This window comes from Cherax quadricarinatus, chromosome 37 (assembly GCF_038502225.1).
Source record: "Cherax quadricarinatus isolate ZL_2023a chromosome 37, ASM3850222v1, whole genome shotgun sequence".
NCBI classification, from domain to species: Eukaryota; Metazoa; Arthropoda; class Malacostraca; order Decapoda; family Parastacidae; genus Cherax; species Cherax quadricarinatus.
Genome location: NC_091328.1, coordinates 6,835,334 through 6,853,533, shown reverse-complemented (window position 1 = coordinate 6,853,533; position 18,200 = coordinate 6,835,334). Strand labels below are relative to the sequence as shown.

Sequence of the window (18,200 nt, the reverse complement as noted above, 5' to 3'; positions counted from 1 at the left end):
GATGAGTGCCAATTTCAATGGCAACGTCAAGAGGGTTTGCTACATCAATACCGGCGACCCGTAGAACAGGAGCCGGGTCAGGAGAGTATTTACCACTCAATTTCCTCACTTTTTTCCAGACTGCACTCATAGAGGAAGCAGAGGTGATGGTGGAAACAGTCTCGCCAGCAAGTGCGTTTAGCATCACGGATGACACGGCGAGCGATCGCACACTTCTGCTTAAAATCAAGAAGTCTCTCATTGGTTCTATTGTATCGGTACCTGCCCCATGCAGCGAGTTTCAAACGTACTGCATGAGCACAAGCAGGAGACCACCAAGGCACGCACTTCTGAGAATGCTTGCCTGAGGTTTGGGGTATAGAATGAGAAGTTGCGGTATAAACTGACGTCGAGAAGAGGTGTAGGAGCTCATCAATGGAGGATGAAGAAGGAACCTCACTAAAAGCAGTGAGCTGCGAGTAAAGGTCCCAATTTGCCCGATCAAATTGCCAGCGAGGGCTATGGAAAGGTGGTGAATATGAAGGAGAAGTAAGAATGATTGGAAAATGATCGCTGTCATGTAAGTCCGGTAGAACAGACCAGGTGAAGTCTAGTGCAGTGGAGGAAGAGCAGACTGATAGATCGATGCAAGAGAGAGTATGAGTACGAGGATCAAAATGGGTGGGAGTACCCGTATTTAAAACATGGAGGGGGTGAGAGGCGAGAAAAGCCTCCAACTGGATGCCACCTGAGTCACAATGAGCCCCCCCCCAGAGGAAATGGTGGGCGTTAAAATCACCAAGTAACAGAAGTGGTGGTGGTAAGGATGAAACAAGAAAGGCAAAGTCTGGGATAGAAAATGCTTGAGGAGAGATATATAAAGAACATATTGTAAACCACTTATTCAAGTGGATACGGGCTGCAGCGAGGTATGGACAAATAGTTGACAGTACAGAATATCATTGCGTAGAAGAAGGGCACTTTTATTAAAGGTCCCATCTGAGAAAGGATCCGAAGAATACAATAAATTATAGCCTGAGATAGGTTGGAAAACAGCTGAGTGTAATTTTGGTTCTTGTAAGCAAGCACTAACAGGGGAAAACCTGGAAAGCAACATCTGAAGCTCACCCCGATTACCCCTGAGGCCGCAGATATTCCACTGTAAATAGGCCATGATTGGCGATGAAGAAAATACCAGGAATCCGTAGGGAAAGGCACCTATGGACTAGAGGGGTTAGAAAAGTCAACGTGTGGTGGCATTGGAAGACGTTCAAGCAGCGACGGAACAGAGCGTTGCGAAGAATGGGGTTGTGAAGATGGAGGAGAGGGAAGAGAAGGAACAGGAAGTGAATCAGTGTCCATTGAAGGTTTAGTCTCTGCAATATATTCTGAAATGGCTTCAAGTGTTTCTGAATTCAAAGATGTATGGGAGACCATATTGGAGGTAGAAGGGGGAGGGTGAGTAAAGATTGGGACAGTAATGGACTGTACCAAAGCAGAGGGGGACAAAAGAGTGTAAGGGACTGGAGATGAAGTGTGGGGGGGGGACAGAAGAAGCATAAACCTGGGAGGTGGCAGAAGAGGGAGAAACTTGGGAGGGGACGGGGGTGGAAGGCATAGTACGAGGAGGAGGGTGAATCTCCACACTTGTAATAGAGCCAGAGAGAGGGGAAGAACTGGGCACAGAGACTGGAAAGGTAAAGTGTGGAGGTGGAAGAAGGGAAGGAAGGGGCAAAGAAGATTTGAGCAATGTGGATTTTTTGGACTTCTCAGAAGTAGAGGGGCGATTGGTATAAGGTGTCATACGAGGTCTTGTCGATACTGGGGCTTGTGAGGAAGGAGGCGAAGATGTGAGAACAGACTGAGTTGTAGTCGGGACGTCAGAGCCAAGGACAGCAAAAGGATTAGATGCCGGAGTGGCTATGGGAGGGGTAACAACAGAGGTGGCTGCAGAAGATGGGACCCCAGAAGTGGGGGGATGTTTTGAAACACGAGAATAAGAAACACGGGGTAGTCTCCCTTGGAGGCGGAGATGAGTAACTGCCATAGCATAAGGGAGACGTTCTGCCTCTTTGAGGCAATGGATTTCACGTTCATTTAAGTAGACCTGGCAACGGCGGGAGTACGAAGGGTGAGCTTTATTACAAATAAGGCAAAATGGAGGTTGACTGCAAGATGTATTAGAATGGTCGTCGGCACCACAGACTGGGCATTCGGCAATATTTCGCTGGGTGACCAAAACGCCAGCAATTTCTACACTGTTGTGGTGTAGGTATCACCTTTCGAACTTGTAACCGATGTCCCGCGACATATACAGAGGACGGGAGTTCTCGGCTGTCAAAAGTTAAACGAGCCACACTGCAAGGGTAACGTCTCCGCCCACGGGCAGGAAGGACATAAGTGTCTACTTTGAGGATTGGGAGATCCTGGAGTTCCAGCTGTTCAAGAATGTCATTGCCACATGACTGGAAATTCTGTTGGACTATGGTATGGGGCAGAATGACAGTACCACTACAAGAATTGAGAGAAAGATGTTTTTCAATAGTGATAGGAGTAGTATCGATATTCGAAAGGAGAGAAAGATCATGAGCTTGGGTAGCATTCTGGACAGTGACGATGCGCGTACCGCTCTTGAGAGCATGAAATGAAATATCTCTACCAACATGACGCAGGAGCGCTTTGCCAATACTATGGTCAGAAAGATAGGCAGAAGAAGAAGTCGGTCTTAAAGTCAAGAATTTAGTCCATTGTGTGGTCCAAAACTGAGCGTGGAGAGGGAGTGCATGACATGTCGGTCTTTTCCAAGTAGAATGGGAAGGTAACGAAGGAGCATCATCAGGAGATTGACGTTGGTGTTTAGGAGTAGGACCGGAGTTGGTCCGGCGTGAAATGGGCTGGCGATTCGAAAATTGCCGTACCGTAGAGGGAGAGGCCGGAAGCATAGTCAAAGGAGAGTGGAGGTCAGACAAGTCGAAGGAGTCAGTCAAAGCCCTGGTACCTGAAGCGGGTGAGGAAACAGCACCAGCAAGAGGTACAGGGGCATCAGGAGTGTCCGAAGAGTGGTCTAAAAACAAGGCAGGGTCAGAATGGGGTGTGGTATCAAGGAGGAGCCTGGGGGTAGTGGGTTCATGGACTGGGTTCTCCATGGTTAGGTTACTCCTTTGCTTTTTGTTTTTAAGAAAAAAAAAGAAAGAAGAAAAGAAAATAAAAATAAAAAAAAAAAGGAAAAAAAGGGGGGAGCGGGGAGGAATAGTTCCCAGGAGGAATGAAAGGGCCAGAAATCTCCCTCCGCGCCCAAGAGGACTTCAGCACTGCTAGTAGCGCAGATGCAGCATGGAACCCGTGCCATACCCTACCCTTCATGCCAGTAAACCAGCAATCCGGAAGAGCAACCTCACATCTGCCGAGCTACCTCGGTGGACAAAAGAGAGGGCAGCCGGATATCCGCCGCAAAGCATACCTCCTTCGGCCACCACCCCCGGAATCCGAAAGGTGGCTTCCAGAGATACACCCGTTGCCCAAAAGACACCCAAAGCTACTCCGGGATACCGGAGAGGGATCGGGACATCCCCAGGCGATCCAGATTCCACGGCAAACTACGCCACCGCCAAGAACCTCAACGGAATGGGATGGACCCCGGTATCCTTTCCCCTACCTAGGAACTAGCGCGCCTGTGGGAGAACTCCCAAAGGCCAAAATGAGGAAGGGCAAAAGGGAGGGGGGGGGGAGGAGGAGGAAAGGAAAAAAGGGGAGGATGGGATAGGGAGGGGGGGATTGGGGGGTAATTAGGTTTGGTCTGAGGAAGGAGACCGACAGGTCTGATTCCTCAGACCAAGAGCCTCTTCACCACAACAAGGAGCCCCCCTTGAAGAGGTGTCATTTTCCAGCCAGCCAAAATTCCAGCATTGATGCCAAACAGGTTTGGCGAGGGAAAAAAAAAAACTATTACAATGGCTTGCCTTTCAACATAAACTTCCCAAATGAAAATGGTATTAGAACCATATTTTTCTGATGGCAGATGGGGGAAAAATACAAATTTATTCTGAAAACTTTTCATTACGAACATGCACATAGTTCAACTGTACTTCTTTTTCTATCACGTTGAGTAAGATACAGTATACAGTACATTTTTCAGAATTAGCTGTTTATGTCCAGTAATGTTGCAGATATCTAAAATTAGCTGTCAACATTTTTACCTTACCTCTGGTAAAGTACGTAAACCAAGTAAATCACTTAAATTAACTATATAATGGTCCGCAAATGACATGAACGGAATACTTAAATAAATTTAGTGAATACCCAGTATTAAATGTTTAAAAACTCTTCAGTTACACAGTAGGAACATTGTCCTAATCAATCAGTGAATCAGGTAGAATAGGTAATACATCCTTCATAGAAAACACAGGGCACTTTTACCTGCAAGAAATCACTTATTCAACTGCACCCATAATTAATTAAATGCTTTCATGTTAATTACTTTAAGCACTCACACCTTAGTCATTTCAGTTTCCCCATACATCAACTAACATATCTTCCACGTTAGACTCAATAAATCTTAGTAAATTACACGATGTAACTGGTGGTGAGATTAGCAATCAACACAACATTCAGTCAGCAAGACTTCATAAACAACACTGTATCTAATAGTCCAAGTCATGGTAACAGTTAGGTAGATGATACTGACAAGTTGAGGAAAAGGACACATTTGCAATTAAGACATTTTAATAGGTAACATTTCAGTATTGGGTCCTTGTTTACTCCAGGACTAAAACATTTCCTATTATAATGTCTTTAGTATTTCCACACACGTCCTTTTCCACTGGCCAAGTCAGCAACATTACAGCTTTGCTAACCATATTTTCATTAAATACAGTAAATGTACAGTATTTAACGCTACTGACATTTTCAACAAACTAAACATGAAATGTAGCTAATTAATGACACCTCTTGAGTAGAGGTAGCAACTGTTAAAGAAGTAGCATGAGGCAACATCACAATGCCATTCTTGGTATAACAAAACAATTCAAGTTTGTCTCAGCTGCCTGACCCATTCAGCACACTTGCTCGAGCTTAAATTAAGGGAGTATTATTACAATGTTAATTATAATTATATTATTTAATGTACATTTAGTTATAAACAGTCATATAATCACACTCTACAATGGTTTCCCAGTGCCATAATTGACAAGTGTGATGTCTGGCCAACCGCTGAGCTGTAGGCTGAGTAAGTTACCAAATTACATGTAATATGAAGGGATTTAAATAGCTTGTACAAGACTTAAACAGTTGCAGTATTACTGCCTTCTGCCACTTCTGGTGTGATTTTTTTAATATAACCAAATCGACAAAGATGACTGGACCTTAAAAAATAACCAAGGACTTATTTTTAAAATAAAGTATAAAATGTACAAAAGAGAAGATACCACTGTAGTGTTTATGTAACTAACTACTAACATTGATCATGAGTTCCTGTGGGAAGGAGAGGGCTTACAAACACTGAAAATAATAATGACTGACATTCCAGAAAGATGCAAGACATTACTGCCTGAAAGGCTCCTCAATATGTACAAAATAACACAACCCACAATCCTCACCTTGTACATGAGTATCCTATCTTATCAAAATAAGTCAATACAGTACAGTACTGTACACCAAATTACCTCCATATGAAACTGCCTAGTGAAACTTTGCCCAAGGTATTGTAGTTTCTCTATGCTTTCAGAAGCACCTGCAATTTCATCTATAATTTAACATGAAACACTGAGATTTTTAGACAGAAGTTACCCAATGTGATACCATGGTACTAAACAAATTACAACTATTACATTATTGAGATCTGTGTGCTTTAAGATTTGTTAAATTAAGGTATAGTATCATGGACATATCTAAAAAATTACAATTGCTAATACTTCCAAAATCTATGATTTTTCTACAAGGCTTAATAGGTTAAATTTAAGTCTAGTTATTCATTAATGTCTGATTTTTGTAGCATTTAATATTAATAAAGTATATATCCATATTCCTTTAGTAAAAAATATTTGTAAATGAAAAAATAATCACAATCTTTCCTATTACTAAGTCAAAACCCAATCAATCTTCCTCAGGTGGAGGGAAAAACATAGCCATTTCTCTGGCAAAGTCTCAAAGGGCAAACAGTCTGCTTCCTTGAAAAAAGACTGACGACAAATGCCACAGGCACTTTTTTTTTTTTTTTTAATTTTCTGCAGTAGTGAGGCAGACAAAATTTGCAAACTGTAACCTCTATGATGTGCACTCTCCAATGTCACTACAACCACACAACAATTTTTTTTTTCCTTGCACATTATGATTAAGGTGGGTATCACTATTAAGTTAGATAAAATAATAACTTTCACTTCACTGCTCCTAACAATTTTAAATTTGGACGTCACTAACTTGTATATTAAAATTATAATGCAAATTTTCAATGGTTGAGGCAAAAGAGAGAGCACCATGCAAAGGACAGTATGCACACAATTAAGACACATGGCTGGAACTATAAGATAAAACTTAGGTGGCATATCAGTATGATTTCTGGACTCTGATTTTCATTTTTTGATAATAAATTCATGACAATTATCTCAAAATATCAAAATTTTCATTAAAATATATTCCACTTCTTAAGTGCCACAAAAAAAAAAAACTAGCTCTACTATGTGTACTTAACTTTAAAGACTGTACATAGTAACCATAGTCTGTATGCCTCTACAGTAGATGTCAGCTTCATTTTTACCTGTTAATACAAAGGCAAATTATCTAATTATAAAAATAAATATAACAAAAATCTACTGAGGATGGACTTAGACATCTGTAAAAGGGATCAGACAACATTTGGTATATGTATCATTTTTTTTTTTCCATTTTACCAGCATTACAATAGCAAATACAAGTCAGCCTACATAATTTCAAAGTATTTCAAAACATTCACTCTTCATTTCTGATAGATAGTACAGCCCCTAATTACACAAAGTATCAAAAGCACCACAATTTCTCCAATACTGACCACCCTATGTACTCATCTTTGTAACTATTTATGTTGTTCTTGCAAATTCCAGGGCTAAGTTTTAAACCGTGGCTGGTGAAGCAGTACTAAGTATAAATCATTCTAGCAAGTCTTGTAAGTGCTCTTCTTAATTTTAGCTTTAATTATCTTTCCTCACCAACCCATAGTTAACCTACATGGAAAACTTACACACAAATTGAATACACATTCTAATACTTTAAATCTCTTAAAATGAGGCACTAATAATAGCAATTAATGAATATGTTGGCATACAAAATTTACATACTTGGAATATTATCAACTTGTTTGCAATGAAACTGACTTAATAATATTCTTTTATGAAAAAAAAGAAGTTTTATGGAATAAAAATATACCAGCAAAATTAATAAATTACTTTCTGCCAAGCATTAAACTACGACAATATCCCCAGTACATATATACGAGTATTTTCCAACACACATACAGTATTTTTAAACTATGCTTTAGATACTTTCCCATCATACTATGGTTGTTCTACGACAAGCTTTATAGTCTGTAAACCAAGATATTACAAGCATAGCACTTCAAGGGCTACCTTCTGTGACCCCAAGTCATCATATCTCCTATGACGGAATGTATTTAGTTCATCGTACCGGACACATCTTCAATACTGATTGCTACTATCAGAGGCTTATATTTGCTCAGTACTCCTTCAGAGCCAGTTATTAAAATTTATTATTCAAAATATGAACTGCTTATTTCTCATCTATCTTTGATCACAACAAAAAATATACCTTACCTTATTTTCCTACTGCACAGTGTGCATCATGTAGCTGCATCTAGCTGCTACTCCTTCAGCTGCTGGACTGACCATTTACACTTAATGTCTACACATTAAGAGTTGAACTTTATAACTGCTTTAATGAGCAGGTACCTGGCGTGACTACCAATACTGCACAATAACTTCTGCTAATACAGTGGACCCTCGACTAACGCTATTAATCTGTTCCTGAGAGCTCATCTTTAGTCAGAATAATCGTTAGTCAAGTTAATTTTCCCCATAAGAAATAATGGAAATCAAATTAATCCGTGCAAGACACCCAAAAGTATTGAAAAAAAAAAATTTAACACATGAAATATTAATTTTAATACACACAAACTGAAGAAGACATGCACAGTTACATGACACTTACCTGTATTGAAGATCTGGTGATGATTGATGGGATGGGAAGAGGGGAGTGTGTTGATGGTCTTAGTGTTTAGAAGGGGAATCCCCTTCCATTAGGACTTGAGGTGGCAAGTCCTTTTTCGGGGTTACTTCCCTTCTTTTAATGCCACTAGGACCAGCTTGAGAGTCACTGGACCTCTGTCGCACAACATATCTGCCCATAGAGGCCTGTACCTCCCGTTCCTTTATGACATTCCTAAAGTGTTTCACAACATTGTCAGTGTCACCATTAAACGCTTGTTCAGGTTTCAGTCCTTCACTGTCTATGTACTCCTTGAATTCCTGCACATATTTTTCAGCTGCTTTTTGGTCCAAACTGGCAGCCTCACCATGCCTTATCACACTATGTATGCCACTACGATTCTTAAATCTCTCAAACCAACCTTTGCTGGCCTTAAATTCACTCACATCACCACTAGTTGCTGGTATTTTTCTAATTAAATCGTCATGCAACTTCCTAGCCTTTTCACGTATGATCGCTTGAGAGATGCTATCTCCTGCTATCTGTTTTTCGTTTATCCATACCAATAACAGTCTCTCAACATCTTCTATCACTTGCGATCTCAGTTTCGAAAACATAGTTGCACCTTTGGCAAGAACAGCTTCCTTGATTGCCGTTTTCTTGGCCACAATAGTAGCGATGGTTGATTGGGGTTTTGTTTACAGCCTGGCCAGCTCAGAGACATGCACTCCACTTTCATACTTAGCAATGATCTCTTTCTTCATATCCATAGTAATTCTCACCCTTTTTGCTGTAGGGTTAGCACTAGAAGCTTTCTTGGGGCCCATGGTGACTTATTTTGCAGGTGCAATCACTAAAAAGGCTGTGATAATATGAAATGTTCCGATTGTATGCTTGGAAGCGACCGCGGTGGCTGGCTGGCTTGTAAACACTGGCCAGAAGTGGACGCGTCTCAGACGGAACGAATAGTGTTGGTCGAGTTTTTTAGCGCTAATCGAGGCAAAATTTTTGCGATAAAATGTATCGCTAGTCAGATTTATCGTTAATCGATGCCATCGCTGGTCGAGGGTTCACTGTAGTACTGGTAATGAGAACACACATGAAGCTAAAGAAAATGTATAAAAACAATCAATATTAAATCACAAAGGCGATCTCCAAGACTGTGTTTGCACTTACGCTTGCTTTTAAAACAAAGGTGAATATCTTCATACACCCACATACAATCTCATACAGACTTACATATATACACACACCACCACACACCAAACTTAATTCTACCCTTGCAACAGACATTTGCCACTAACTTGCCTCCACATATCTATGCCCTTAAATTATTGTGCATGCAAAATTTTCAATATAGAGGATGATCCATTTAGTGTATGCTCATCTGAATGGGGTATTCAACCTCCAGTTTAAACCCATTTGGATACCAAATCTATCAACTGTAAAGTACGAGAAAGGACCTAACCAAGCATCAACTCAAATACAACAATCACAATGCCTTGTGACCACTCTCAAATGCTATCTATGGATATCCTTGACTGTTAAGCGCCAGCATTTACATTCACGTAAAATAAAATTCCTGAATATAAACAAAATTAACACACACTTTATATGTATTTTTAAAAATTAATGATTCACTATAAAAAATTAGGAAGGGGTGTGCTGGAAATTTTGAGAGGAAGGGATTTTATTTGCTGTTGGTGTGAACAAGGTAATATCTATGAAGGGATTCAGAGGAACAAGTTAGCTGGACCTCTGCACTCAAAAGAATGGAGACAGGGATATTGTGATTTTATGGATTATTAGAATTGTTATGTCTCTGCACATTTAGAAAGACATCTAGGTATGGCAGAAGTATTTTCCTTCTTTAGGATACACTACCTTGGTGGAAAATGGCCAGTGTCAAAAATATGTTTATGAAAACATTAGTGAAAATTTAGACTACGTATTTCAAAGGTGCCAATGCCATGCACACAATTATACTCAAAAGGTTTTGTGTCGACATTTCTTTGCAAATCCGTTTAATGTATTTAAGTTAAGAAATGTCTAATGACAACATTAGTCTACTGCTGAGTGGGCTCTAAGGAAAAGAAAGTGAATTAAAATTTCAATAATTCTTCAAACAAAATTTTGGGCTTTACTACACTTTCAATTATCCAAACTCCCTTCTCCATACCCCTCCCTCTGTGATAGTTACTGATAATTTTTTTTAATTTAGGTTATTAGTCACAACTAGTCAATGTGGTTGGTCAACATACCTAGAGACAGGGGTAAGACATGAAACATCTTAAGAGTTGTATCTAGCAAAATAAGTAATGTGTATGAGAAGAAATCAACATCCTGAAATTTAGATAAACTACTCTTTTTCATTAACTGCATACACAGAAAGAATTTGTTGACCCTAAAACTATAACTGCAAAAAGTTATACATTTTTCTAACAAAACACTCATATCTATACAGATATACAAATTTATAAATACTGTACTGCTTTTTAATAAAAACAGAGCTTTAGTACTGATAATATTTGTCATAATAAAGTAATACAGTTGAGAAGTGAAGTACAAATGTAGATATACTGTACTAATATCTTTTGAAAGACACATAATGGGGATGATAGAGGTAATATGGCTAACAACCTCAATGAATAATAACATTAAATGCATATGCAATTGATGCAAAACAGACACAAAAACAAAATGGATGCTTTATTGAAATATTTTGCTCGGAGACCAAGCCATTTCAAGTCTATAGAGTACATGGTGGTAAAAAATGAAATACAAGGGCCGAGTAAGAATTATAGGACAGATGTGATTGACCCAGCATGTGAATAACTATAAAGGTCACTCCTCCCTCTTACAGTCCTCATTAAACTTAATATATTACCCATATTTCCCATGAACTTTCTCTAGACTTGAAGAGGCTTCTTCTCCAAGCAAGATACTGCTTTATTGAAGTGTTCATTGTCAAAATAGTTTTAATGAATTGTGAAATCTGCCTTTGTGTCTTGGTTATGCAACTTTACAAAATGACAACTGCATGTTACGTTCAATGTGTGGAGGGAGCAAATAATAAAAGTTTAAGATTGAGTCGTAATGAACCAAACTGATATCATGCACAAAGCTGTATACAATGACGAGATTTGGAAAATGAGTAATGTTGGTATTTCATTTAGTTGTCCCCAAAGAATTAATCATATAACAAAATTATAAAATAATAAATATTAATGAACAACAATCCTTGCCTGCTTGAACAGTAAACTGATGGGCTTACCTACAATACCAGTTTCTCTACTTTTCCCATACATCTTCATTTCATTTACCCCTAAAAAAATTTATACAGCATACAAATTATGAAAATATAAATAAATAGTTCCTCATTATAAGGCTAGGCACAAGAATAATCAACTAATGGCATGTTAAAAATAATAGAAATTGTGCTGGTCAGTTGACAAGAGCACTGAAGTTAAACCCACGTGTTCTTCACATATTACAAAAACTTTCACCATACTGAATATGCTTTCTTTTATAGGCACAGCCTATGAACATAATGAATGAATCTAAAAACTCCTACATTGCAGTGTTGGAAACTTGAGCATCAAAAGCATGAATCTAAAGTTAAAACACCACACTTTTAAATTGTCTTTGGTGCAATTCTAAGGCAATACATTGGGATGACAAAACACGAGACTTCCTTCACATTTGTGACACTGTAGATTTATAGAGGTACAATTCACTAGAGCTTCAAAATATTCATATTGCATATATGCTCTATTTAGTGAATCAAAGTTCCAGAGAGGGGGAAACAAATACAAGCATAACATTGCATTACCATCTCATAATTTTACCATACACTGGGATTGCATCAGTATTCTACAAAAGACAGCTATGAGTAAAGCTTATCACTCGGTAAGGAAACTCTTTATGTACACCCACTGTCCATTTTTATGTACACCCATTGTCGATTTTTCCAAGAGAACAAAACATGTTCTTCAAAAATACTGGGATGTAATTTGCATCAGGCATTCAAACACCTCATTTTGAGTTGTACAAAAAATACCATTTTTGGGTAAAGGCAGCAGCCACTACAAACACAGGCCACATTGTGATGTTGGCTAACACCCTATGTATGACCCTTACCATTAAAAGGTAACTGCTCAATTCAAAAACTGGGACTAATAGTATGAAATAATCCAAATACTTCCAAAAAAATAGGAAGCATATAGATTACAGTCTCAGTTGACTATCATTTTTATGCATGTAGATTAAAGTATCTCAGGTATGCAGTTCATTAGAATTGCATACCAGTACAATGCCAATGCACTGAAAAGTAGCCCCACACACGTCATTTTTTAATAATGCAGATATTATTGGTTACCATAATAAATACCTGAAACAAAGTATCCACTGTCTGTAACAGGCAATTTAGGGAAGATTGTATTTCTGCCAGATCAGGCATTTAATGGCTACATTACTGTGTCACTGTTTCTGCTCACCTGTAATTATCCATGTGGAAAATATTTAAGAGTCAAGCTTAATTCTGTAACCATAGCTACAAGGAGAATCAACATGACCTGTATCCCAATATGGTCTGAGAATTAATACTAGGTAAAAGCTGGATACAATTCCAGGTCAGTGCAGCCGCCAGATCTGGGCTTTACAATTGAGGGTCAGTAGGCCACAGCAGCCTCCTTATACTCGGAACCTTCGAGTGTAAAGAAGTCTTCCAATTTCCAGGTGAGGGTTTCGAAGGTAGGTCTCTTCATGGGATCCTTGTGCCAACACTCAACCATTATATCATAAAGAGCAGGAGGGCAGCCAGGTGGTGGAGGCATACGATATCCATGCTCCACTTGGTGTAAAACTTCGGCATTGGTCATACCTGAAAGGAATAGTTATTTTTTCACAATTTCTTTAGTGCACACTAATTTAACTATTATTATATCAATAGATATAGATATAGATATAGATGGGGTAGTAAGAGAAGTAAATGCGAGGGTCTTGGCAAGATGTGTGGAGTTAAAAGATGAAGAATCACACATAAAGTGGGAGTTGTCACAGTTGCTCTTTGCTGATGACACTGTGCTCTTGGGAGATTCTGAAGAGAAGTTGCAGAGATTGGTGGATGAATTTGGTAGGGTATGCAAAAGAAGAAAATTAAAAGTGAATACAGGAAAGAGTAAGGTTATGAGGATAACAAAAAGATTAGGTGATGAAAGATTGAATATCAGATTGGAGGGAGAGAGTATGGAGGAGGTGAATGTATTCAGATATTTGGGAGTGGACGTGTCAGCGGATGGGTCTATGAAAGATGAGGTGAATCATAGAATTGATGAGGGGAAAAGGGTGAGTGGTGCACTTAGGAGTCTGTGGAGACAAAGAACTTTGTCCTTGGAGGCAAAGAGGGGAATGTATGAGAGTATAGTTTTACCAACGCTCTTATATGGGTGTGAAGCATGGGTGATGAATGTTGCAGCGAGGAGAAGGCTGGAGGCAGTGGAGATGTCATGTCTGAGGGCAATGTGTGGTGTGAATATAATGCAGAGAATTCGTAGTTTGGAAGTTAGGAGGAGGTGCGGGATTACCAAAACTGTTGTCCAGAGGGCTGAGGAAGGGTTGTTGAGGTGGTTCGGACATGTAGAGAGAATGGAGCGAAACAGAATGACTTCAAGAGTGTATCAGTCTGTAGTGGAAGGAAGGCGGGGTAGGGGTCGGCCTAGGAAAGGTTGGAGGGAGGGGGTAAAGGAGGTTTTGTGTGCAAGAGGCTTGGACTTCCAGCAGGCATGCGTGAGCGCGTTTGATAGGAGTGAATGGAGACAAATGGTTTTTAATACTTGACGTGCTGTTGGAGTGTGAGCAAAGTAACATTTATGAAGGGGTTCAGGGAAACCGGCAGGCCGGACTTGAGTCTTGGAGATGGGAAGTACAGTGCCTGCACTCTGAAGGAGGGGTGTTAATGTTGCAGTTTAAAAACTGTAGTGTAAAGCACCCTTCTGGCAAGACAGTGATGGAGTGAATGATGGTGAAAGTTTTTCTTTTTCGGGCCACCCTGCCTTGGTGAGAATAGGCCAGTGTGATAATAAAAAAAATAATAAAAATATATCAATAGACTTAAAAAATTGCTTAGAGAATGGTTAATTTTACTTAAATACTTATTTTGTGGCTTAGAACACATTAGTGTTACTGTCTTATCCTTGTTCTTTTCAAACAGAATAAATTACTCGATGACAAAGCTATTTTATAATCCTTAATATAGATTTCCTAAATAGCAATCCAACAGAAATTAAGGTTCCTATATTAATAATAATATAGCAAACTGACACTGCTGTGATAGCCAAGTTTGAAACAATTATGCAGTCAATGAGGAAGAATTTTTTTTTTATCATGTCGACTATTTCCCACCAAGGCAGGGTGACCCAAAAAGAAAGAAAAAACTTTCAACATTATTCAACACTTTCACCATCACTCACATATAATCATTGTCTTTGCAGAGGCACTCAGATACAACAGTTTAGATGCCCCTCCAAACTGCCAATATCCCTAACCCTTCCTTTAACCCTTTCACTGTCGGTCCTATAATATTACAGCTTGCAAGCCAGTGTCGGTCCCGTAATAGTATGCCAAAATTCTAGCGGCTTCCAATCTTGCAGGAGATAGCTGGTAGGCCTACATATGAGAGAATGGGTCTAAGTGGTCAGTGTATGCAGTATAAAAAAAATCCTGCAGCACGCAATGCATAATGAGAAAAAAAATGCGACTGTGTTTTTTATTTAAAACAGCAACTTTGTGGTGTAGTTTCATATGGTATTTATTGTTTTATTCTCGCTTTCTTGGTCTCACTTGATAGAATGGAAGATATATTACAGAAATGGAGATGCTTTTAAATGGTTTACAGACTAAAAGTACATTGAAATTGAGCTCAAAGTAATGGAAATGTTCGATTTTTCCCGATCATCCAATACGCACATCCAATACACATCAACTGGTGGGTCTAATATGCTTTCACAAATGCGCTGATATTATTTATACAATTTTTACAATAATGCAGTAGTCTGCATAACAGTAAATCTTCTATTTTTTGTGTGAATAAAAATTCAAAATGGAAAGCAAGTGTAATATAAGAGGGGCTTGGAGATCTGACTAATGAAGAGAGAAAATGTTATTTTAGCATTAGGAATGTTTGCACTATTAATTCTGGACCCTATTTTGAAATTGGTCTTCCTTGAATTTTGTATGAAATTGGCCAAATTACAAATTTCTGATCACTTTATTGGGTAGTTGAAATATGTAAATGGGCAGTTTCTTGTACTAAATCGATAGAAGAAAAGGAGTTTTAGCGAAATAGCTACGAGTTTGGTTGACTGGAACAATGGAATTGGCTGAAAATTGGGCTCAAAGTGGATGAAATCGCCTATGCACAAATATCATCAAAGACTCCTAACTCCACGAAAGTGCAATTCCCCTACTACGCCTTCCTTACTCTACAGATTTATATGCTCTCCAAGTCATTCTATTTTGCTCCATCCTCTCTAAATGACCAAACTGCCTCAATAACCCCTCTTCAGCCCTCTGAATAATACTTTTAGTAGCTCCACACCTCCTCCTAATTTCCACACTATGAATTCTCTGCATAATATTTACACCACACATTGCCCTTGGACAAGACATCTCCACTGCCTTGAGCCTCCTCTTCACTGCAGCATTTACAACCCATGCTTCACACCCATATAAGAGTGTTGGTACCACTATACTCTCATACATTTCCTTCTTTGCCTCCATGGATAACATTTTTTTGTCTCCACAGATACCTCAATGCACCACTCACCTTTTTTCCTTCATCAATTCTACGGTTAGCCTTATCCTTCATAAACCCATCCGCTGACAAGCCAACTCCCAAATATCTGAAAACATTCACTTCTTCCATACTCCCTCCCTCCAATTTGATAACCACTTTTTCTTTATCTAAATCATGTGATACCTTCATCAGCTTACTCTTACATATGTTCAATTTCAATTTTCTACCTTTACACACCCTCTAAACACATCCACTAACTTTTGCAAGTTTTCTTCAAAATCTCCCAAAAGCACAGTATCATCAGCCAAAAGTAACTGTGTCAACTCTCATTCTGTATCTGATTCCCCATAATTTAATCCCACCCCCTCTCCCCAACACCCAAGCATTTACTTCTGTTACAACCCCATCTATAAATATATTAAACAACCATGGTGACATTACACATCCCTGTCTAAGACCTACTTTTACTGGGAAGTAATCTCCCTCTCTCCCACACACCCTACTCTAAGCCTCACTATCCTCATAAAAACTCTTTACAGCATTTAGTAACTTACTACCTATACTTGCAACATCTGCTGCATTGCTCCCCTATCCACTATCATATGCCTTTTCTAAATCCATAAATGCAATGAAAATTTCCCTACCTTTATTTAAATACTGCTCACATATATGCTTCAATGTAAACACTTGATCTACACATCCCCTATCCATTCTAAAGCCTCCTTGTTTATCAGCAATCCTGCTCTCTGTCTTACCTTTAATTCTTTCAATAATAACCCTACCATACATTTACCTGGTATACTCAGTAAACTTATTCCCCTATAATTTTTTCAATCTCTCTTGTCCCCCCTTCCCTTCATATAAAGGAACTATACACACTCTCTGCCAATCCCTAGGTACCTTCCCCACTTTCATACATTTATTAAACAAAAAATACCAACCACTCCAACACTATATCCCTCCCCCTGCTTTTAACATTTCTGTCATACTCCTGTCAGTTCCAGCTGCTTTACCCCCCTTTCATTCTAAATACCTCATGCACCTCCCTCACACTCACATCGTGCTCTTCTTCACTCCTAAAAGATATTATACCTCCCTGGCCAGTGCATGAAATTACTGCCTCCCTTTCTTCAACACTTAAAAGTTCCTCATAATATTCCCATCAACTACCCAATACCTCCAGCTCCCCATCTACTAACTTCCCTACTCTGTTTTTAACTGACAAATCCATTTGTTCTCTAGGCTTTCTTAACCTGTTTATCCGACTCCAAAATTTTTTTCTATTCTCAGCAAAATTTGTTGACAGTGCCTCTCCCACTCTATCATTTGAGGAAGAATATTAAGACAATAAGATACATCTTCATTTGCCTGGATATTTGTGAATCCATTATGATTTAACAACAAACCTTGCACTTCTAGTTTTAATCTAGTACAGTAATGTCCACAAATTCACATGGTTGAGGATGGGGAGTTTAAAAAACTAGAAAATGCATAATAAATTTTGCTTCAGACATGGATTCATTGTATGTTTTAGACGATATCCCTGTACTATATCACAAACCCAGTTAGTATTAACTGGGTTTGTGAATGTCAGTATTGACATTCATAAGAATGAATGTCCGGAATGAAAAAGATTTGGCCTTGGGAGAGCCACTGAGTGTATGGGCAAATACCACAAAACCTAGATTTTTTTTTTTTTCAACAAGTCGGTCGTCTCCCACCGAGGCAGGGTGACCCAAAAAAGAAAGAAAATCCCCAAAAAGAAAATACTTTCATCATCATTCAACACTTTCACCACACTCACACATTATCACTGCTTTTGCAGAGGTGCTCAGAATACAACAGCTTAGAAGCATATACGTATAAAGATACACAACATATCCCTCAACATATCCTAGATAACTTAAGGTATTCACATGTTGCCCATCAGTAAAACCTTGGATAATTTAATTCCTCATGTAAAGAACCCTGTGGATTTGAGAGAATGACTGTATTGCACATAAGACTACCAAGAAAAAATAGTCGAATCCTCCAAATTCACAGCTTCCACTGTCCAACACTTGTTAAATGGTTTCTGGCAAACAGATTTATTTTAATTTTTTCCTTGTGAACATTTTGTTTTGACTTGGCATATGACCCCATAAACTGGAAACCAGCCAAGGGATTTTATTCAAAATACAATCCCTGTCTAATAGTAGTAGAATAATAATGATTTCTATAAGGTAAATCATACAAT

General features: G+C 38.8%; 1 protein-coding gene across 1 annotated transcript in view; it reads right to left on the bottom strand.

Moving 5' to 3' along the window:
* Window positions 1–4,015: 4,015 nt before the first annotated feature.
* Window positions 4,016–18,200, bottom strand: part of LOC128701612 (Tyrosine-protein kinase Src42A) — a 91,155-nt gene continuing 76,970 nt past the window's right edge. The window contains exon 9 of the mRNA XM_053795431.2: window positions 4,016–13,051. Within this exon, the coding sequence (XP_053651406.1) occupies window positions 12,840–13,051 (212 nt within the window). The 3' untranslated portion in view covers window positions 4,016–12,839. The remainder of the gene's footprint in view (window positions 13,052–18,200) is intronic.